Consider the following 24,839-nt stretch of genomic DNA (forward strand, 5'->3'; position numbering starts at 1 on the left):
GATTACAATCCGATAAAGGGCCGACCTTGGTGCCTTAGACCCTGTTGATATAGTGAGGATAACTCACCTTGCAACTGCTGACTGAAAAGATAAGATCACGCTGCTCCAACCTCTGATACGAACTCCACCACTAACAATACCAATTCACAGCTCAACCAGGAAAGATTAGGACCTCAAGACCAGACTCGTCGAGTCCAAGAACAGACTCGCTGAGTCTAAGGCTATCTTCAACCAACTCGCCGAGTTGTTCTTCCAACTCGTCGAGTTGCTGCTTATCTTCAAGCAACTCGCCGAGTACACCCATGTGACTCGCTGAGTACCACTAGCTCTTAACCCATACAGAGGCTTTCCAAGCCATGTAGGGACTCAAATCCATAGATATACTCTTCTACAAGCCCTCCATCACGTAAAGTGGCAAACTTTACGTGAATCCAAAGAGATCTAAGCATAATATACTCTAGGGATAGGGTTTAGGACAAAAGAACTTCACCAACAACTCTTGAGCATAGACTTTATGGCTTTCTGGATCATTAACAACCTAGATCTGAGGTAGCAACCTAAGATCTTACACCAAACTTGATATGGACCTCATTCATACCACAAAAACCCCACAATTGATAGATCTAGATGCACAAAAGCTCAAACAACATATTATTACCTCAAATGAAAGCTCCAACTGAAGAATAAGCTAAATCTCTGCAAAGCCCCTTTCTCCAACCTTCTTGTTCTTCCCTTCCCCTCTAAGATTCCTCCTCCAAGGCTCTAAATTCTCTCCAACTCTCTCACAACCGAAAGCTAGGGTTTCTGGACTTTATAGGAGAGTAAAGAGACTGGGGAGAGGGTATTATGTTCTTTATATAGGGCTCAACCCCCGGGATTATGGTTTTCTTCATACAACACCAACTCTCTGAGTCCATCCATGCAACTCGCCGAGTTGGTCACTTATCACGCGACCTGAAACGCGACTCGACTCGCCGAGTCTATCCATAGACTCGCTTAGTCGACCTTCTTATTTACACTTTTAGCCCTTCAACTTTACTTCTGAGTTTCTGGGATGTTACTACTCTTGGACTATGAGATACCCAATACCGCAAAGTTACAAAATCTCAAAACCTACAACGACACCACGGACTCGGAAAACCACATCGACACGTACGAGTGGACCATGATGTCCCTCAAACTTGACGAATGCTTTTGGTGCACGTACTTACCTACAACACTTGATGGAAACACTGGAACGTGGTTCAAGACACTCAGGCCAGGAAGCATTTACAACTTCAGTGAGGTAAAATATCTCTTCTTAAGCAACTTCATGCAGCTGCACAAATACAAAGGAGACTCACACTTTATAATCGGCTGTAAACAGAGGGAGTGAGAGACAATCAAACAATACAAAGGAGACTCACACTTTATAACTTTAGTTAGGTAAAATATCTCTTCTTAAGCAACTTCATACAGTTGCATAAATACAAAGGAGACTCACACTTTATAATCGGCTGTAAACAGAGGGAGTGAGAGACAATCAAACAATACTTCACATGATTCATAAATGCGACCCTCGATGTGCCAGTACATGACGAATGACTGATAGATTGGGCATTCACATGGGGCCTTCTCCCTGGCCCGCTTTCCCAAAACTCAAGAGAAAGGAACCCATACACGAGTAGAGCTGAAAGAGAAGTCGGAAAGGGAGACCGACCAAGCTGGGATGTCATGCGGGTGAGGCAAAGGTACCACGGGCAGAAATATACACTGTTGCCGATACACCGGTAGCTAGGGGAATGGAAATGCACTACTATGAATACCAATAAAGCAGAATGCATGAAACAAACAAATGCTCGGTCCTAAAACGTGAAATGGAAGAAAAGAAGCTAAAGGGAAACATAGTGGAGATTGCTCGAAGCTTACGACATGACGTTCGATGCAGAAAACCCTAAGGATAACGCTAAAGGATGAAACTGTCGCCATGAGATCTTGATCGTACACCATAAGCGGGGAATGACGGTACACGCGGTCGACTTATTGGGAAACAGTGGGCAATAAACGATCGAATCTTACCTATTGCCTTAAAGGTACTGGCGATTTCGCCTTAGCTCATGAGAGGAATGGTATTTGCTGTGGGTGCGAGCGACTGATTGGGAAAAGGGTTTTCAATTCGGTGACACCCTATAGGGACGATAAGTCGTCCCTATAGCTGTCCATTAAAACGATACCGCATGGGTTTTTGATATATATATATATATATATACACACACACACACACACACACACACACTAGCCGTTTACCTGCGCCAAGCGCCAGGTGCGGATATTTTATTCAAAAATTAAATTGTAGAGACGATTAATTCTTTTGCACAAATAGTTTACTACATATAAACAATTATCAGTATAATTAAAATAATAATATATAAATGTACACTCTTGATTACAAACTCGATTATGTCAAACTGTGCAAATGTTAAAATAATAATATATAAATATACACTCTTGATTACAAACCCGATTAAATATTTGTTTTTTTCAGTATAATTATGATTTATGTTGTTGTTTTTGTCACAACATACATGTAACGGATAAATCGACACTTAGGTAACAGATAAATCGACACTTAGGTAGCAATTATATAACTCACATGAGCTCGATCCACTCCAAATTTCCCATCTTTTTCCACCTTTTCACTTTCTCTTACCTTTGACTTTGACTCTGACTCATTAACAACCCCTAAAATCCCCCTTTGTCTCAAACTCCCCCAAGAAACAACTATTTTTCGTTTCATCTTATGCCCCCACACAACACTATCCTTATCCCACCTTTTTACCTCATTAAGCAACAAACTTTCATTCTCTTTCACATCATCTTTCATTCTTGGAACAAAAAATTCTGGTTTTGCCCCTGCCACCGCCATTCTTGGAACACCCAACATGTTCACAAACGAAGAAGGAGCATCATGTCTTTTTTCCCATTTGAAGATGAAAAAGCAGACAAGAAAACATCCTTAACATTTCTCATGTGGTCCCTGTTTGACTTTAACTTTGAGTACTTATGGTCCTACTACCTTTTAAATGTCCAACCACTACATGATCTGTTTTAAGCCTTAATGATTCCACCTTTTTGTCTTCTAACATTCTGGAAATTGAAGAGAATGAAAACTTACCTTTGATGGAGATGGAGGGTAGGATCTTGGGGGCTGGGGTGAAGTTTTTTTTGGAGGGAGTTGACTTTTTTTAGGCGGTCAACGGCTGCCCCTTCGACCCATCTGACCACTGCGGTCTGTGAAGTGCGATTTGGGTCGTATTCGATTCGTTCAACTACACCTACTGATGAAGTATTGCGTTTTAGGTCAATTGTTCTTTGTGACCGTCCCCCCCCCCCCCCCCCTCTGTGGAAAATTGTGATACGACCCTTTGAATTTCTACCTGCTGACTTGTCTTTACCTGTAACGAATTGCCTAAGTGGCCTTTTAGAGCTCACATTTTGAGCACATGTAGGAATATGATAAAGTCAGTAAAACTATTTTTGTTTGGATAAATCATAGATGAATTTCAGATAACAATATAATCAGTAATGTTCAAATCCTAAGCACCACATCTCTACAATCAAATTAAGAAAGCTGGAATGACATCTCTCTGGTACTAATTATCCATCTTGAATTGAAAATATGCAGCTTTAAATACCAATTTCTTTTTACTTTATCAACATATGATTCATTCTTTCAATATATTTGCATTTTTACATGTACAAATAAGTGTTTACTGAAATGTACATGAACAAAATCAACTCTTTTTATTTAAAAGAGTATACCAGGGTCTAGGAATTCCAAAGAAAGTTTGGCTTCTGATGTCAAAAAGGTTGTTTCTTATTGTAAAATTGAAGTTAGGGTTCAACAAGAAGAGCAACAAGCAAACAAATTCAAAAAGTCACCTGTTTCATCAGCAATTCATAAAACACGTGTTTTCGGCATTACTATTACTAAATTAACACTCTGAGAGAACCAATATCCCAACAAAGCTGAAACCTCAAAAACAGAACTTTGCCTTGGGTGACTGTCAATACCCTTAAGCATTTTGACCTTATACAGACGTGGGTCTTAAGGCTAGAGACACACAGACGACACTCAAACATGTAATAATTTGAAAGAGCTAGGTTTGACATCAAAACTTGAACAAAGAATCTGTATTTGCACATTAATTCCGACATCAAATTCAATCTTCATTGAGCCCCTTTTTCAGATTCATTTCTCTTGAACATGACAATTTCAACTTCGAATTTGCATTTAAAAAAAAAACTTACGGCTGATAGAGTGCTTGGATCTCATCTGAAAGCTGCTAATCCTCGAAGTAATCTCAAGCGAGTGGTGCGAGTGTAGAGGACAGAAGAGATAAAGAGAGAGTGTGTGGCTTCCTGTCACCGAAAAAGTGTTGCGAAAGCATAGAAGGTGGCGGCAACGGTGATCAGATACAGATACAGTGAGTGGTGCGAGGTTTGAGAGTGGGTGGTGATTCACTACCAATGGTGATGATGACGATGAGTTAGGCGGATGAGGTATGATGTCGGCTTTTCAAAATAGGGTTTTTGCTATTTGTTTGAGGAAAAATGCGAGTGTAGATGACAAAGGAAAAAAATAGTATGTTTACTTTTTTGATTCAATTTATGAAACGTCAATGTTAATGCCATTAATTTGTCAAACGAAAATGTGAAGATTTAATGCAATTAATTTGTAAAACGGAAATGTGATAAGAGTATTAAAAGGTATGAATAAATTGATTGTATATTATGTAGTAGGTATAGTACCTCTTAAATTTCAAGAAATGGGTAATATCCTTAATAATATATATATATATATATATATATATATATATATATATATATATATATATATATATATATATATATATATATATATATATATATATATATAGGGATGATATATCGTCCCTACAGCTTTTTCGGATACCCATGCATTATTTTTGTTCCCGCTCAAACTACAGAAACGATTTATTGTCGCTTTAGGTTTAGAAGTCAAGCTAAATTTGTCAACTCTATTGTGACGACATGTCGTCCCTATATAATCATCTATAGTGACCATATTTGTTGTCCCTATAGCTTTCATCGCTGTTGACTCATATTCTTGTAGTGTCTCTTTTTGTCTCTCCATCGGAGTACCAAAGACGGTGTGAGTATTTGGTATTCATCTATCGTTTTTCTCTTTCTTTATGTCATTATTTGATATATAAAAACTGATTGTAAATATATCTATCTAAAATATATGAAAAGACTTGAGTCTAAAGGTGCAAAAAAATACAACTTTCATTCTATTGAATAAACAAATTTATTTCTTACTTCTTATTATTTGTTATTCTTCTGAAATGTAAATGATAGACAACCGAAATAATTACTATGATTCGTATAAGTAATTAATTAGTATGAAATATCAGTAATTAAACCAAATGGTAAGTAAAGCGTAAAATAAAAATCAAACAAACGAAATAAAGAAATTCATTAGTATGGTTAGAAGTTTATAATATAAATGTATCTATTAATTATCGATTCTTATTTTATTTTGTTATACTAATTTGTATTTTTGTTAAAATTACTTGTTTGTTAGAATATCTAGTTCTGTTTTAGTATACATTTGCTCGATTATGTTAGATTATTATGTAAATGTAGCTATTTGCTAACTTATATGTGGTGAATATCAGTATATAAATATATATATATATATATATATATATATATATATATATATATATATATATATATATATATATATATGGTACGTTTTGAAATTTAGATTTCAGCCCCTTTAATTCTAATGTTTGTGTTCCACTTTTGTTCTATAGCACGAGACTCTTCAAGATTCAAGCATGTTTAATCATTACAAACATAAAAAACTTCAAGCTCTACTCGTGCCTTTCAAATAAACAATGAAGCGTATGATAATATTGATCATATAACTCATGAAAATAGTTACTTGATCTAAATTCACACCTCACATTTTCAAACGATGATATGTCATATGAATAGTTTAACTATTTGATATGTATTAATTTGATTATTTTTATTGGGAAATATTTTATTGTGATTTGATATGTGTTGGTTCGAATATTTTATTATAGTTTGATATGTATTGGTTTGAAGTTGTGTTTTTTGTTAAATAGTTTACTATACATTAGTTTTATCTAATTAATATTTTATAACTTCTTTTTAAGCAAAAAAAAAAATGCCATAAATTTGATTGAATGAGTTAATATAAATTTTGAACGTGTAAAAGAATAGGAGTACCTAAACAAACTTTAGTACCGAAACTTTTGTTATTCCATTAAACAATATTAACATCATTCTTTCACTGCCAAAAAGTAGTTAGTGCCATGACCTAAGCAGTGAATAAAAACAGAATAAAAACAAAATAAAATGTATAAGTATTAAATTTATATTGGTTAAATATTTTCAATAAATATATAATTGTGAGGCAAGGCAACTTTTTAAACTTTTGAAAAAATATATATGGTATGATCGTCCGACAACTTTTTAAACTTTTGAAAAGACATATGGTATCCGGCTTTAAAAGGGTGCAACGTTTGGAAATATTGGTCTTTCTTATCATTATCCTAAACATAAATTAAATTAGATTGAGGAATAAAATAGTCTATACATTAATTATTCTTTGAAAATATTAAATTATTCTTTGGAAAGATCAACTCCGCCCGACCATGTGATAGGTCGGATACTCCTTTTAATAACTTTTTTTTTTTTTTTTTTTTTTTTTTTTTTTTTTTTAATTGCAACTAAACACATAAAATTAGTACCTTGGTTTTCTGAATATTATGAGATAGCTTAAAAGTATATATATATATATATATATATATATATATATATATATATATATATATATATATATATATATATATATATATATATATATATATATATATATATATATATATATATATATATATATATATATATAAAGAGAGAGAGTAGGGTTTAATTGAAAAAAAAAGTTAAGAATAAGGGAATCATTCTCAGCCAATCATTTAATTTTGCCACAAAAGCCTCCAACGTACCGGCGGAAATGAGAAAGGAATGAACATGTGTTTTCTAACAAAACATGTTTCCTTAAATTATGCTAAGCATTACCTTAATATATACAAAAATATAATTTTTTTGTTTTTTTTTTTAATTTTTAAGAAGCTATTTTTATCGAAAAATGATTTTGAATATACCAAAATTCATGATTTTTTATTTCCTACAAATAGACATCTATATTGATATAGTTTTAAGATAAAATAATTTTTTTTATATATTTTCAGCTATCGTTATTCATAAGTGAATAAAAATGAATCATATTTTTACTACAGTACATTCGTTATTCACTTATGAATAAGCATTATGATTTTTTTTTTTTTACAATTTAAGTATCATTCATATATGAATATAGCATATACTAAACATAGTATATTCATATTTAAATATTAGACGATGCATTTACTTGTGAATATTATATAATATATTCACTTGTGAATGTTAGATGATATATTCACTTATAAATATTAGATGATATTTTCAGATGTGAATATTATATAGTATTACATGATATATCACATGAGAATAGTACATATAATATTCACTTGTGAATATTAGATCGTATATTCACTTATGAATAATAGTTGGTATATTCATATGTGAATACTACACAGTATATTCATATATGAATATTACAAGGTGTTTTCAGAAATATATATAATTTTTATATGTTATTCACATATGAATAACATACAGACTTGCATATTTGTTTTGTGTTTTAATAATCACATATTGATTCAGGTGAGAAAACATATTCATATGTGAATATAACGTGGTAATTTAGTTTATGCATTTCATCAAACAGTTGGAGTGCATACAAGTTAACTTTTTTAAAAATATGATAAATATGATACTTTGACTATTTAAATCTTACAAAATAGTAGATTGGTAGAGAAATATATGAAAATTTTCAAACAAAAAATGATTTGATCTTTATCTAACCTTAATTTCGATGTTTTATTTGATGAACGATGTTGAATGAATGATACGAATTGAATTTTTTGTTGATTATCGATGATGTTGTTCTAATGATGTTGGGAGTATAATTAATCGTAGATGTTGAAGATATGTTCGTATTTAAGCAGAATTGAAGGTTGGATTGAAAGAGCAAAAAACGAATGAATTTAAACTGTTATCTAATTCTCTACACTTACGTATTTTTGATTGAAGTCTATTATATCATATTTACAAGTTTGTCACCATGTCATTTATGCTTAGAGGCTAATTAAATGAGTGGCTGAGCATGATTCCCCATTCTCAACCTTTTTTTATTTTTTCTCAATTGAACCCACATATATATATATATATATATATATATATATATATATATATATATATATATATATATATATATATATAGATATATATATATCAAAGGACTTGTAGCCCAGCGGTATCAAGTGATATTCTTCCTCTTTGAGGTCGAGGGACTCAAGTTTCGTGGCGAACATAGGTGAAATTAAGTGTTAGTTTAGGTGTACATTATAATATTTGTATTTGACGGTTAGAAGGAATAAACGCATTAATTTTACATATTGAATTTCATTTACCCGCTACGTTTATATAAAACTTCTTTTATCAATGATATTAACCAAAAAAAAAAGTGTGAAGAAGATAAAAATTAAGAGGGTATTTTTGTTCAAAATAAGTTTCTCAATAAAATAAAGATATAATGTACTAAATATGATATTTTGAGAGTTAATTAAGAAATTAAGGTATATTTTGGGTAAATTTGATATCTTAAGAATTATGAAGGATAAATATGATATTTTAAGAGTTAAGAAATGTATATACTAAAATTTTCCGATCTATTATGTGGTCAAGTGATGGACTTGGTTGGATTTATGCTCTTGTAAACACTTGATGTTTAAATTGTGAGGAGTGACACACGATGGAATGCAGTGACCATTTCGTTTGATACTCGTTACATGCTTATTCGTTTTTTTATATATATGTTAATACATTGTTGGAATGGAATGACCATTTTGTGGTGCATATATGCGTTGTAATATCTTATGTTAAAAAATTATAAGTTATAATTATAGGTCTACTTAAACTGAAGTATAAAAATAAAGATAAGGTCTGCTCGGATGATATTTGAAGATGTTAGATTCATAATAACTATTTTGGACAGATTTTCCCTTGATGTTGGAGCTAGAGTATGCTGCTAGTCGATCGAGCTGTACACGTCATCTTTACAGTTCAGTTTTGCCCTTGAGGTTGATGGTGGAATTAACTACAATAGTACAATATTTGCATTAATTTGCACTACTTAATTAAAAAAGTCCAATTCATATATATGATAGGACGGATTTACCCCTGATGTTGGGAGGCACTAAACATTGAAGATACTGTTTGTGTTTGTCTTTCGCAAAGGCGCACTTTAGGAAGCCCTGCTTGTTGACGGTTTTGCCCTTGCCCAGCCTATACTAGCAAGGAAGGTGCATGGTCATTTCTAATTTTGCCACCTTCATCTTGCTATATGGCTTGGACAACTTCGATTTGGCTTATCTCACAACTTCATTCTCGCTTATATTTTGTGGGCCATTATATATATATATATATATATATATATATATATATATATATATATATATATATATATATATATATAGGTTTAGGTTCATTTGAGACCATTCAAATTTTGTGAGACCGTAAGACCAAATCTAAAAATAATTTTAAAATGCAAAATAAATGAAAAAATCCAAAAATTCTTTTTTTTTTTTAAATATTATTTTCGGAACTTGAATTAACTAAAAAAATATAAAAAAAAAATAAAAAAAAATCCGTTTTTTTTTTGAAAAATACGTGAAATATTCTAAATAGAATATTACACTGACATATTCTAAAAAATAATTTTAAAATGAAAAATAAATAGAAAAATCTAAAAATTCTTTTTTTAAATATTATTTTCGGAACTTGAATTAACTAAAAAAATAAAAAAAATCTATTTTTTTTTTAAAAATACGTGAAATATTCTAAATAGAATATTACACTGTACATATTCTAAAAATAATTTTAAAATGCAAAATAAATGGAAAAATCAAAAAATTCTTTTTTTAAATATTATTTTTGGAACATGAATTAACTAAAAAAATAAAAAAAAAAATTAAAAAATGCGTCTCACGGTCTCACAAAATATAGGTGGTCTCAAATGAACCTAACCCTATATATATATATATATATATATATATATATATATATATATATATATATATATATATATATATATATATATATATATATATATATATATATATATATATGTGTGTGTGTGTGTGGGGCTCAATTCTCTTTATCATGATCCCTCATTACGTGAGCAACTCCGACTCAATTCTTCTTCTTAAAGTTGTTGATATCGTTGTCTAGAGCTAACCTTTGACTTCCTCGGTCAATATGTGGGGTATACATGTCTCATCCTTGACACTGTAATTAATTTATTATTTTCAACAATTTCTATACATAGATTTTATTAGCAAAATATATATTAGAGTTAAGTTAAAAAAATAACATATAGTTTTATCATTGTACCAATCATGCATGTACTTACCTACTTATTGTTTTTTTAATAAATATTAATACTTTTTAAGTAATCACGCATAGATTTTATTAACAAAACAAAGAAGTCAGCTAAAAAAACATTACAAAATACATAGCTCCAACGGCACTAACTTTTTAAATACAACAAACTTATCATTTTCTACTGTTTCGTATAATAACATTTTTATTTATTTATTTATTTTTGCAATCGTATATTTAGTATTTACATAGATCGGTGAAGAATTACAAGTTTTAAATTGAAGAAATGTTCATGGATCATTAAATCTGTGAGATTATTTTACGTTTCTTTTAAAGTTTACCCTAGTATTAAAAGTAGCAAGGTTGTACATTTCTTCAATTTAAAAAGTTAAAAGCAATATGGCTTGTGGGACGAAAAGTTAAAAGCAATATGGCTTGTGGGAGAGTTATTACCAACTCGCGTTTAATAAATCCGTCATTTATTACTTGACATTAAACCCGTCATTTATTACTTGACTTATTTTCAGGGTTTCATATTTGATAACGTTAAAACGTTAAAGGGCCATAATCCACTAAAATTAGTAGTCTAATAACAATTATACCTTTAGTGGGTTTTAATTTCTTTTGGTGTGATTCTTCCTACGCCAATTATACCAAAAATAATATATTCAGAGTACTTTATCTTTTTCCTTTGCTGCTTAAACCACCATTTGCTTTTTCTTTTTTTGATAACAAATTAATACCTCATTTTAATATTTAATTATTTTTTCTTTGGTCATTCTGTACACTGCTAACGTTTTTTTTTTAAGATGTTATATCAAATTATAATAAAATGTTGCCCAACTTAAAATCCGTTATATATCTACTAAATTAGGTTATACCATGTCATTAGACTCTTAATTTAAGGATTAATCAAATTTTTCCCTGAAAGAATCAGAGCCCAACGTTAAAAGTTATTAGGATATATATATAATACAAAGCTTTTATTTTATGCTACATATTTCCATTACGAACATAATACATCTCTGCCCAGTACTAATCAATCGACAAGTCACTACTACCAAATGATATTGTAATATCTTTTTTAAATTTCAATCATTTAAACAAGTTTTTTGGGAGCCAAATTCACTTAGGTTTGAAGTCTATTATCAAATCCGTGCTTTTCTCATAAAATTTTATCAACTTTGATTACTAGTAATCATCTGACTATAAAATATTTTAGCATGTAGAATTCGACGATTATAACAGATGTCATTACATAAACAGTGAATGCTTACGACTGACTACATTAATTAATTATATAAAACCTGGAACTGAATCATGCATGTAAACGTTAATAATTAACAAACAACCAACTTATCTCATAGAAAGCTTTGTATAACACACATACACAGACATACACGAAGACTACATTAATGATTTATAATATATACAACACTTAATAGGAATTACTGATATATAAGTGTTAAACAAACGCCAACTACATGCAAACAACAAATTAACCAACCTAAATGAAGCTTAACACGCATAGATGACCTAATCATATTAATTAAAGTTGGTCATACACATCTACAACAACAAAGTGCGCATCTGGCTCTAAGCTCATCTCCTCCTGCTCATCAACAGTTGCTTCACGAAGACCATTAAATATGCAAAGACATTCAAGCATAGGAATTGCTTCAAGGATTTGAGATAACCACCCAAAACAACATTTCAGCAGTTTGAAAAGAAAATCATCCCATGGGGAGGAGCATAGGATTAGGATGAAATTCAAAATCCAAAAGTTTTGTGTTGACATGGAGATCGAGCAAAAGATACACACTATCACTGAAATTGACAAGTCTATTGCCCGTATATGAAATAGACCAGTGGATGGTAGTTCTAAGTTGAAGGGGACTTTGATGGACACAAAGAGAAGGAAGAGGGTGAAAATGGCGGATCCCAAGTAGGAAAAAGGAAAAAGGAGATGTGCGAGAGGAAGAAGAAGATATCGTATGTCTAAGTTTAGATACATTATGATTATTATTATTAATGGGCGAGGTAATAAATTAAAAGGTTCTGGCCTTCTGGGGTATTTATAAGTGTTGATCGACCAGGTTTCGTTTTAGGTTGGGAGTGATGGACCAGAATCCATATGTAAGGTGGCAAAATTAGAAATGACCATGCACCTTCCTTGCTAGTATAGGCTGGGCAAGGGCAAAACCGTCAACAAGCAGGGCTTCCTAAAGTGCGCCTTTGCGAAAGACAAACACAAACAGTATCTTCAATGTTTAGGGCCTCCCAACATCAGGGGTAAATCCGTCGTATCATATGAATTTGATTTTTATAATTAAGTTGCAAATTAATGCAAATATTGTAGTTCAACCATCAACCTCAAGGGCAAAACTGAACTGTAAAGATGACATGTACAGCTTTACTAGCAGCATACTCTCCAACATCAAGGGGGCAAATTAATCTGTCCAAAATAGTTATTATGAATCTAACATCTTCAAATATCATCCGACCAGACCTTATCTTTATTTTTATACTTCAGTTTAATTAGACCTATAATTATAACTTATAATTTGTTAACATAAGATATTACAACAAATATATGCACCACAAAATGGTCATTCCATTCCAACAGCGTATTAACATATATAAAAAAACGAATAAGCAACAACACGTTTCAAAAGAAATGGTCACTGCATTCCATCATGCATGTGTCACTCCTCACAATTTAAACATCAAGTGTTTACATAAATCCAACCAAGTCCATCACTTGACCACATAATAAATCGGAAAAATTTAGTATATACCTTTCTTAACTCTCAAAATATCATATTTATCCTTCATAATTTTCAAAATATCAAATTTACCCAAAATATACCTTAATTTCTTAATTAACTCTCAAAATATCATATTTAGTATATTATATCTTTATTTTATTGAGAAACTTATTTTGAACAAAAATACCCTGGTTACGAATTTATCGACCAGGAAGGTGCATGGTAATTTAATGGAAGTCATTTTCAAGCTTTATTTTGACTACGTCTACGTTCAGCTCCATGGCTTGGACAGCTTCACTTTAAAAGCACCCACATTTATTTATTTTTTATTTTTTATTTTTTTTCTTTTTTTTTTGAGGTTCAAGAAAAATAAAAGGATCATCGCCGAAAATGTCCAGTACTTTCAATTAGTAAGTCTCCCTTTTGAGAAATAAATAACTTCAATATAACGCTGTCATGTGTCCATTTAATCAAATGTCACGTGTCAGTTTATGAATATTGCTTGCGAAATAAAAAATAACAAAATTATATATATATTCCTACAAACTAGGTTAAAACCCATGGAACCCACGGGTGTTGATTTTGAATTGAATTTAAAAATGAATTATTTAAAAATAATATTTCATTAATTTTGACAACTTATGATTTGTAATATTGCATTTTTCAATAAATTTTTTATTTGTAAGTATTTAATTACAAACTAAATGGTAAGTATTTAATTAGAAATGACGATTTTTGAAAACGCTTATTTTTGGTGGATGATTCTTGTTGGACATACGCAGATGATGCATTACCAATGTGTGTAATGAAGTTAACATAAAATTCAACAATACGTAATTATAAATAAATAAAGTAATATCATGGATTAAGTGTGATTTGCTAAAAATGAATAAAATATGCTACACAAAAGTTGGCTACAAATTTCGAAAAACTTCCTTATAGACAATATTGAAAGTTTTATTTGTGAGTTTGCCATCTTTATCTAAAATTAATAATTTTAATCCCACTCTGCTTTGAACTCTAGATAATGCAACATATAATTGTTCATGTGAAAAAACTGGATCTTTCAGAAACAAACCAACATTTGATAACGATTGTCCTTGACTTTTATTAATAGTCATTGCAAAACATACGGCCAAAGGAAACTGTCTTCTTGTGAATTTGAAGGGAATCTTTTTTTCTGATGGAGTTAAAGACATTCTTGGAATAAAAGTCCGGTTTCCAATATTAGTTCCAGTTATTATACGTGCCTCAATAACACGTTTCCCCAATGATAACACCTGTAGTCTTGTGCCATTACATAAGCCGTTTTTCTGATCAATATTTCTCAGTAACATTACTGGAACACCAATTTTTAAAATTAACTTATGATTTGGTAAACCGGATACTTTAAAACCATTTAATACATCAGGAGACTATAAATTTGCATCAAATTGATCATGGACAAATTCGGATTCACATATGCTGTCTGAACTTAAATATTCAACTTCATCTCCTGGAAACTTCTTAAGCAGACGGTCGTTTATTTCCTGGACAACTTCATTTTTTGGAGCAAGTATCGCTCTTTCTTGGAAATAATTTATATCGCTATAGTTCTTTAAAATTGAAGGATATACAAACTCAATTAAGGAACCTATAGGATCATGTGAATCATTAATGAGAATATCACCCGGAATATCGATAATCGCTTCACAGTCGTTCGGACCACCAAGTTTTCCTTCTCCTATATCCAACAACCAATTTGCAAAATCTCTTATTTTTCCTATATCTGATTGATCCCTTCCAACAGTTAGCCTCATGTTTTTTGTTAATCTATGGACTTTGCAATGTTGCCATAAATATGAAGAACTCAAAGAAGCATTTACAATGTTTTGTCTACTGCCACCCGGAACAACAGGTAGAATCTGTCTAAAATCTCCTCCAAAGACAATAACTTTCCCTCCAAATGGAATATTTGAGATGGTTAAATTTCCGCACCTTAACAAATCCTACAAAGTTCGATCTAAAGCTTCAAATGCATGCTTATGGACCATAGGTGCTTCATCCCAAATTATTAAAGAGGTTTTTCTTATTAAGCTAGCCAACTCACAGTTTGGATTTATTTTACAAAAAGAATCCTCTTTAAGTTCAAATGGAAGTATAAATCGAGAGTGTGCTGTTCTACCACCGGGTAATAATAAGGAAGCAATACCGCTTGAAGCAACATTTAAGACAATATTACCTTCAGATCTAATTGTTGCAGATATTGTTTTCCATAAAAAAAGTTCTACCCATTCCACCATAACCGTAAACAAAAAAGACACCTCCTTTATTTTCTTGAATAACACTCATGATGTTTAGCAAAATGTTACGTTGCTTATTTGTTAATGAAAGAAACATACGATCATAGTCATTCTTTATAACGAGAATGTCGTAATCTGGCTCCTCGGTGATAAGTCGATTGTTTGAAGAAGAAACGGATTCAACATCTGGGTATGGCATGTTTTTGAAGTTTTTGAGAGTAGAGTTGTTTCGAAGTAAAATTTGTTCTATTTCGAACAAAGTTAAGTTTTTAAGTTCATCTACTCCGAGTGACAATTCTGCACGAAAATATTAAATAATTAATAAAATATGTGTTCGATATTTAATAATTTTATTACTAAATATTTAATGGGTGTTGAATAATAAAAATAAATTAATTTAAATAAAAAATAAGAAAAAAATGCAATACCTGCAGACTTAAATCTTTGTCGTTGGTTATATAGAATTCCATCTGCCAGATATTCCCATGTATTTTCCCAAACGACCTCTGGTTTAGACATACTATTACACATCAACAATGTAGCAAATAAGAAGCGTAGATAAAAAGCAGATCCAGAATGACTTGCTTCTTTAATTGCCTCAATGTATTCCTTGTCATCATCTAATAGCCCGAGTGCATAACAAGCATCTCTAAAAAAAGAATGTGTTTCACCATTTACCGTGCGAATATCATCAAACGATGTTGGACCTTTTACTTTATTTAAAAGAATCCTTAAGAAATATGTTTCACCTAGTTTAGGTGAAACCGAATGAATTCTACCGATGGCTTTTCCTACTTTCCTTCGCTTCCAAAACCGACTATTTGATATCCAAACAAACTTTGTAGGAAATTCAACATATGTGAGTTTCCGTGCTTCACTATCAATTGAATTACACTTCATCCAAGATGTGAACTTTGAAGCCGCAACAGAAGGTTTGTCAAGAACATCATCAATATCATCGTCTTCGCTATATACAATCTGCTGTTGATTAGGAAGATGAAAAGGTAGTCTGACAACAGAAGGATATCTGCAATGAACATCATATGTAAAAATTCGCCATGATGCTTCACATGCTGATAAATATCTACAATCGTAATATTCAGCTATTTCATCGACCGCATCATTATTTTCACATTCATTGTTGGTTGGTACAACAGCAACTGTAGCTCTATCAGGACCCTTATTTATGTATTTAAAAAATACTTTATAGAAGATCCCTGATTGCACCATTCAATATTAATATGTGTCTGGTATCTTTTCAATAGATATTTGTTGTATGGAACAACATTTCTATCATCCAACCTTACACCTGATTTTTCAACAAAATGACCATCGTTTCTTTGCCTATATAGCGGAAAAGCATTCTGATCAACAGACGAATGATTACAGAATTGTTTTGGAAAGTTTTTAGAACACCTTTTATCCACCATGCATGGACAATTCATATTTTCAGCTCCACATGGACCATGAATCATAAACTCATTCACAAGTGAATACAATTCAGGATCTTCAATTCTGTCTGGTATCTCTGCTGAAATTATCGGATCGATACATTCAACAGTTGGTAGCTTGTTGTCAGAATGCATGAATAGGCATATATGACTATGCGGAAAACCTCTTTTTTGAAATTCAATGGTATAAACATCTGTAAAAGAATTTGCCAAAAAAAGAAATGTAATTAGATTTTAAAAAAATATTTAATATATATTAATAAGATCAATGTTTTATAAAAAATTAATAAATATACTTTTAATTACATGCTTGAACTTTGCCGAAAATTTGATTCTCCCTTAAGTCTTTAATGAAAGCATCAAGCTTGATCTTGAACAACCTACATAGTATATCAGGCCTGTCTTCTGGTTGAAGTGAAGTATCCTTAAGAAACCTTTTAATCTCAGGCCGTTTGGGATTACACGTAAAGGTTATGAAGAAATCAGGATATCCAAACCATTTACATAGTGACATGGCATCCAAATAGTTTTGCAGCATATAGCGCGCACCACCGGTAAAGGACGAAGGTAATATGACACGTTGGCCGACATTCGAGATATCAATTGTTCCTTGAGCTTTTTGGTTACGTAAATTTTCATAAGAATCACATCTAAGAACATGTTGTTGCCTACGTATGTAGTACAATCTCTCTGTTTCCATCATAGTATAGGCATCTATCAGAAACTGTTGAAACAACCTTTTTGAATTAAGTATGAGAGAGAATGAATGATCTCTGTCTTGAATCCTATAATCGAAATATTCTCTCATTGTACATTTCGCATGCTTGTTGTCGGTCGTAAATGACACACCTCTATGAAGAATGTCAACACTGTAACCATCATCCACATATGGAAATAGCAATGGATATTGGAGAGGAAGGTACGAAGGATGCAATTCACTGATACGTTGTAGAGAACCATTTTTTATTTGAATGACGATGTCCCTCTTTTCGATTGAATCAAAAATGTCACCAATAATTAAAGCAGCAACCTCAGAAGCAGTCGGTAGGTTATATGTTCTTCCATCTTGTCCCCTTCTCCCGATAAGTCGTAATTTCTTATCAACTTCTGGATTTTTCTGAAAAGTATCTCTTACCATCCTATAAGATCTAACCAAGACATTATTTGAATCCAACATCACCTTAATATCTTCAATAATATCACTATCAATTGATGTTGATTGATCCTTTTCCCCACTAAAATAAATAAATTTATACATAATATTAGTAATATATATACATATATATATATATATATATATATATATATATATATATATATATATATATATAAATAATAAATTATGAATAAGAAGTTTGAAAAAAATACCGAAAACATCTTTGTCTATTTGTAATTTCATTGTCAGTGTCATAAGTGTATAACTGAGAGAATTTTGGTTCCGATCCTTTTGCTGGTAAAAGACTTCCAATACTATGATAATTTTGACCACCCAATCTGAAAATGTATGGAGCGTTTCCTCTATTGATTGAAGAATCAATTTTACCACCCATCGACGTAAAAGAAAACATTAAATTGTAACGTCGAATGTTTTTCATGAAGTGTTTGCTTTTTGAATCTATATTTCGGAACATTGTTTCATAAGTCGGGGGTGCTTTCTTTAAATCTGGAAGTGGAACTTTGCCGTAAGCACAACATAATGAATAATCTGTGTTCCCCTTTTCTTTACCTCTAATGGATTCATTTCTCCATAACTTTGCACGACATGTTTGACATACAACATCTTGATCACGATGATCCAAATATTCTGTAAAATAAAAGCATTGAATAAAATATCAATGAATTTTATAAGTATATACAACATAGTATTTGAAATGTAAAATGGATATTATTTTTTTATTACCATTTGAGATACCAACTATAAGATTTTCATTGTTCACTTGATGCATATTTTCTACATCTTCTGTCAAATCAATCAATGGGATAGGGGATAAATGTCTTGTCTTCGTTTTTAATCTATGACATCCTGGATTTAACTTGATTGATGATGAAGAAGTGGTTACTGTAGATGCATTTTTTGATGTCATTTCATTTGAAACTACATAGTACTGTCTGCTGTTTGGTATTTTGGAAGTGACATATTTATCGATACTGATGTTATCTGACCAAAAGAAATTATAATAAGTATAATAAGTATATATATATATATATATATATATATATATATATTATATACAAAATGGATAATAGTATATTTTAAAAATAATAAATAATTACCATTTGTAATGTTAGATAATGGATTTTTAACATTTGTAATGTTAGATAACGGAGTTCTAACATATGTCAAGGAATGAGAGTATTGTATGGTTGTAGTATGCATTCCAGGTGAAGTAAATGAATTGACATTTTGAGTTTGACCAACAATGTTGGTCGATTGATCTGCAAATAACAACAACTTATAAAACTTTTAAAGATTTGTATAAAACAAAGTAACAATAAAACATAAAATATAAAATAATAATAGGATGTAGTTAATTATATTATTTAAGAGATGCAGTATTAATGTACTTGGAACGTTCAATGTTGTTTTCATTTTCTTCGATCTTTTATTTTCCAAATATATTTTTCTTTGTCTTCTTTTCTCTCGGGCTTGCATGTAGTACACGTTATTCTTGTTTTCTGCATAAGAACACATAAGATACGATATGAAATGTGAAATTAGGTAAATAATATGATTATATAATACAATGGAATAAATAAGCGTACCTTTGTAAGCATTGGTTACCAATTTAGAAGAATATTGATTTGCAGGGGACGAAGTACTTGACAATTTATCTATTTTTTTATGTGAATATATATGTTAAATATTTAAATAAACTTGATTTTAGTTAAAAAAATAAGAAATAATAATAATAAAGTAAATTTATTTGAAAAGTTACCTTTGTTAATTGAAGTATTAACCGATGTAGTTGTTGAAGTATTTATTTTTGTAATCTTTTTAGAACAGAAATGCATTGTATGTCTGCAACTTTAAAAGATAAATGATGTTATTTTAAAAATTAAAATATTTAAGAAATATCAAATTAACATTATACGATGGATTATATAATTTTTTATGTATTTGTTTAATACAATGGTTTTGTAAATCTACAAATATTAATTTAGTGATGTATTATTTTATTAAAAAATAACTCAACTTAAATCTTTTTAAGATTTTAAATAATATAAAATCGAACTTTATATTTGTTTATAATGTGTAAAAGTGTATTTAATTAAATATATTAAAGTTAACATGACTTTTGGTATATCCAAAGCTAAATATGGGTCGAAGGGATCCAAATAATAGTCAATACCCACACGCACTGTCAGTCGTCACATGTGTTGTATATGCAGAAAGAAATCGAGTCATGAAATCGCAATACTCTCGCATCAACTCTCTTTCTACATACATCTTCTTCATCACTCACTCTCTCTATCTTTCTCTTTCTGTGTGTGTCTTCCTATCACTCACTCGCCGGTCCACCCTCAACTTATTTCATCGATTCACACACCATCGATTGTCTTCAACAACTCATGAAATGGAAACTTGAGGATTTCATCTACAGTGAGCTCTCCTCATACGACATAGTCTCCGTTTCCATGAGAATAGACGATCCTAACCCCGAATCTCCTTATTCTACCGCCTACCTCAATTCCTTCCCTGATGTGCATCACCGGTCATCATCGTCATTTCCAACCTAGGGCTTATTTTATTTCGAATTGTTCTTTCCCCAATTTCAACCAATTAATTGTTGGGATGATATGAGGGGGTAAAACCCTAGTTCTCCATGGAAACCATGAAGAAAAAATCGTTGGATATACCAAAAGTGGTGTTGATTAAAAAATATATTATTGATTCAAAACATCTATTCGAGTATGTTTGTTACAGTTAGTAGGAATGAATGTCTATTTAGAAGAGGTAACACATTTTTTTCCGAGTATGTACATATTTTGAATAAACTTCAGTTTGTGAAATCTGTTTCACAAGAGATAACACTTTTTTTTACAGTATTTGCAGATATTGTGACAGATGAAGAGATTCAAAAACCTTGTTTCAAAAGATTAGAGCTTTAACAACTTGATGGAACTTTACCAGGTAAATAATATTTTCTTAGTCAAGATGGCTTTTGATCGATGTTTTTCTTTAGTTTGCTTGGAATTGGAATATTTCAATTCCATTCCAACATTTAGTTGCAAATGAGTATGGAATTGAAATACAATAAATCAATTGACTTTCAATGTTCAACAATAATTCCATACTGAAACCAATGTAATTACAACTCAAAAGACTAACCTGGTATATGAATATTGAAATCTTGCAGGAAGTAAGAGGGTTTTAAAATGAAAAGCAGTTAACGTGTGAACTAAAATGAGGAATACAACTTCTATGAAGTAGCTTGTTGTAACTTTGAGGAAATAAGAATTGCATATCCAATTCAAAGACAAAGAAGACGAATGAGGATTTTCAAAATGATTGCTTTCACGTTATGAGGTATATTTAAAGATATAACCTTATTCACATAATAATATCTTCATAATATACTACCAGGTTTTATGAATTTTTATTGGATAAATTTATGTTCCTGATTTTATGGGATTTAATAGATCACAAATTGATTACATATTAACATATGATTTGAATTTAATAAGGGATTACCGAAATTTATGCTACGATATTTTAAATAGAGAAAATTTATTTATTTATAGAGGATATACATATACTATATATGGTGCTACCATGAAATAAATGTATTATTAGTTCAAGAAATTAAATTTATGATCCATCAAAATGTTAGACACTAACCTGACCAAAATAATAAGTAAAATTGCCAAAATGTAAACATAATCTTCCTTTGTTCATTGTGTTACAAGTTTTTAAAAACTTTATATCATCCTTTAATGAAAGCTATAGGTTCAAACAATTTTTTAATTTTTATTTTTTATTTTTTGTGACTACGTCAAGTAGAGTTTTGTTCAATTGGTTATCTTGGACCTAAGACATATTCCAAGTAAACATACCATGATTCCTGGTACTATAGCAGTACCCATTTCTTGAGTATGGTGAAGGTATATTTGACAATATTGTAAGGGGGAGACTTTTCCTTATGATCAGTCCCTAGTGTAACCACGATGTGCTTGAGAAAAACTCAACAACTTTATTGAAAATTTTTAAACAACTCTACATGTCTTTTGATGAATAACAATCTGTTTCTTTCACATAAAACACCTTTAAAAATATATGGATTACAAAATATTGTCTTATAGTCGTCCTTGCAATCATGAATTGTGAGTTAAATAATGTCATTACATGAATATAAAGCCTTACAAGTTTCAAAATGTGTTTGGCCATACAATGCATATTGATAACAATCAAGAATCTGATTAACAGCTTTACCATCAATAAAATTTGTTGTTGGAAATTCTTAAGAATGCCACATCGTGAAGTCGAGTAAAAATACTCATCCAATGAACCGATAAATATACAAATATCCAACCATTGACATCAACAACTGGTACAATTCTAACATATAAACACGAAAAATAATGGCTCTATTTAAAAAAGTGATACCTGTGATTATACTATCAAGAAGTAACTAAATAATTCTACATATAATCAGCTTCTTTTATTAAAAAGGGCATTAACGATTCATGTATATGATTTGCATTCCCTAGTATCAATTTGAGAACAAAATGTAACAGAAAACAAACATTAGATATAATGCACTTGTGTGAGGCTTACCAACGCACTATATTCATATAAGATATAGTCCACAGCATATCTAAATATTCAATGGAAATATTTCATATAAGTTAATTAATAGAGAATGCTTTATATTGAAACATACATTGTACAGAGGTAAAAGGAACAACACTTATAACCCTTTGCAATTTAGTAACCATAGTTATGATATTCATCTTCGAATCTCTATGTAACATGTCTACTCAATCAAATCTTAAACCAAAAAGAAAATGAGAAAGTCACATTTACATAAACTAATCAGCAGAAAGTATAAGACATAAAACATAAAGAATTGCAAAAATAGAGATCCCGATTCTTTAAGCTGGAAACAAAACCACCTAATAATCTATTTTATACACACAAGATGCTCTCGATGAATGTATGAAACAGTTGAATAAAGAAAAGCTGGTAGTAAGAATAGAAATTCAAATACATACCAGGAAGAAAGGCCACCTGTTCAGGTCAATTTTGGAAACAATAATTTAAGTAAAAGTAGTTTGCTTACGATAAAACAATAGACAAAAATGATCAAAAAAAAATGCACCAGATCAATTTTAAACTTAAAGGAAACATCAAATGGTACAAATACATAACAACATTCACATAATTTAGACAAAATGTTAACTATTACGGTTCTACATAATCTGGACACAAATGCAAATCAAATCAACATTGAAACTATGCCTTAGTTAAACTTTTAAAAGAAGATTATATGTAATTAAAGAGATTTTAGCTTTTTATCCCCAAATCAAAATATCTTTTAAACCAAAGCATCATCAAAATATATTAAACGTGTGTTAAAATCAAAACCAACTAACTTGTCCACTTTAAAACAATAAAAGTATCCAAATATATCCAAAACAAATAATAATTGACATCCTTAATATCTAAAAATAAAAAGCATACCAAACATTCAAAATATCTTTAAAACCAAAGAAACATCAAAATATATTAAACGTGTGTTAAAACCAAAAGTAACTAACTTGTCCACTTTAAAACAATAAAATACCCAAATATATCCAAAACAAATAATAATTGACATCCTAAATATCTAAACATAAGAAGCATACCAACCAATCAAAATATGTTTAAAACCATAAGCAACATCATAGTAAATGTGTGTTATAACCAAAACCAACTCACTTCTCGACTTTTGGAATTAATAGTGGAGTTTCCTCTCCGATTGATTGTCTTTTAGCCTTAGTTGAACTTAAATCATCTCCAGAATCAACGTCATAAATGTCTTGGAGGTTGCGCTTCAAATCAGTTGATATTTTGCTAGGACTTGTTGCGGTTGATTTATCAACTGTTGATGGTGTAAAGCTTTCATTTGTTTGTGAGATGAAATCCTAAATTTATTTTAAAAAAATAAGTATTTAATTGGAACAACTGAATATAAATAAAACTTAAGGAAAGAAATTGAAAAACCTTTGGAACAGGCTGTACAACATCATCTGATTCCAAAGGCACTTGATTTAAGGAGACAGATTCAATACTCTACAAAATTAAATGGAAATATGTTAATCGTTATGTATTTACATAGTAAACAAATATAATTGGTGAACCCTAAAATGTTTTGTACCATAAGTTCTAATTTACTTTCCAATTCTGAAACAATGGATACATCTTCTGTAAGCTTGAGAATGGTGTAGACATTATTATAGTTGTTGACATTGTATTTTGTAATATCTACAAGAAAAGCAAACTTGCGGTTTTTCAACACGTTAAGTTGCATTGGAAATAGTGCATCACTGTCTCCAGCCTGTAAGAAGATTTTTAATAAATATTAACAAATTAAATGTCTTATAATATTAATATATGAATAATATAATATACCGCTTCATGTATCATTTTCAACTCATATGCACTTATATCTAACAACCTCTTTGCTTCTCTATCAAAAAGAGTCAATCCAATGGTGCCAGTACCATCTTGTACGTTGATTGGAATTATATACCTT

The 24,839-nt window shown here is 30.6% G+C and overlaps 1 protein-coding gene and 1 pseudogene across 1 annotated transcript; both read right to left on the reverse strand.

Annotated features, from left to right (window-relative positions):
- Positions 1–2,608: 2,608 nt before the first annotated feature.
- Positions 2,609–15,169, reverse strand: LOC145099775 (large ribosomal subunit protein uL2mz, N-terminal part-like; annotated as a pseudogene).
- A 430-nt stretch (positions 15,170–15,599) lies between these two features.
- Positions 15,600–17,803, reverse strand: LOC145099776 (uncharacterized). The gene is made up of 4 exons (XM_079037283.1): positions 17,410–17,803; positions 16,939–17,297; positions 16,081–16,831; positions 15,600–15,949 (listed from the first exon to the last, which is right to left on the reverse strand). Exons 1-4 carry the CDS (start codon positions 17,801–17,803, stop codon positions 15,600–15,602), a joined length of 1,854 nt encoding a protein of 617 aa, XP_078893409.1.
- Positions 17,804–24,839: the final 7,036 nt, after the last annotated feature.

Source organism: Lactuca serriola, chromosome 4 (assembly GCF_051521515.1).
Source record: "Lactuca serriola cultivar US96UC23 chromosome 4, Lser_US96UC23_V15, whole genome shotgun sequence".
Taxonomy (NCBI): domain Eukaryota; kingdom Viridiplantae; phylum Streptophyta; class Magnoliopsida; order Asterales; family Asteraceae; genus Lactuca; species Lactuca serriola.

What these genes read in the sequence shown, in the direction of transcription:
- LOC145099776 (XM_079037283.1), bottom strand. Translation starts at nt 17,803, where the DNA reads ATGGAAACAGAGAGATTGTACTACATACGTAGGCAACAACATGTTCTT. An exon ending in TTTCGGCAAAGTTCAAGCAT is followed by an intron (nt 17,298 to 17,409) that starts GTAATTAAAAGT and finishes ATTCTTTTACAG; the next exon opens with ATGTTTATACCATTGAATTT. An exon ending in TAAGGTTGGATGATAGAAAT is followed by an intron (nt 16,832 to 16,938) that starts GTTGTTCCATAC and finishes TACATAAATAAG; the next exon opens with GGTCCTGATAGAGCTACAGT.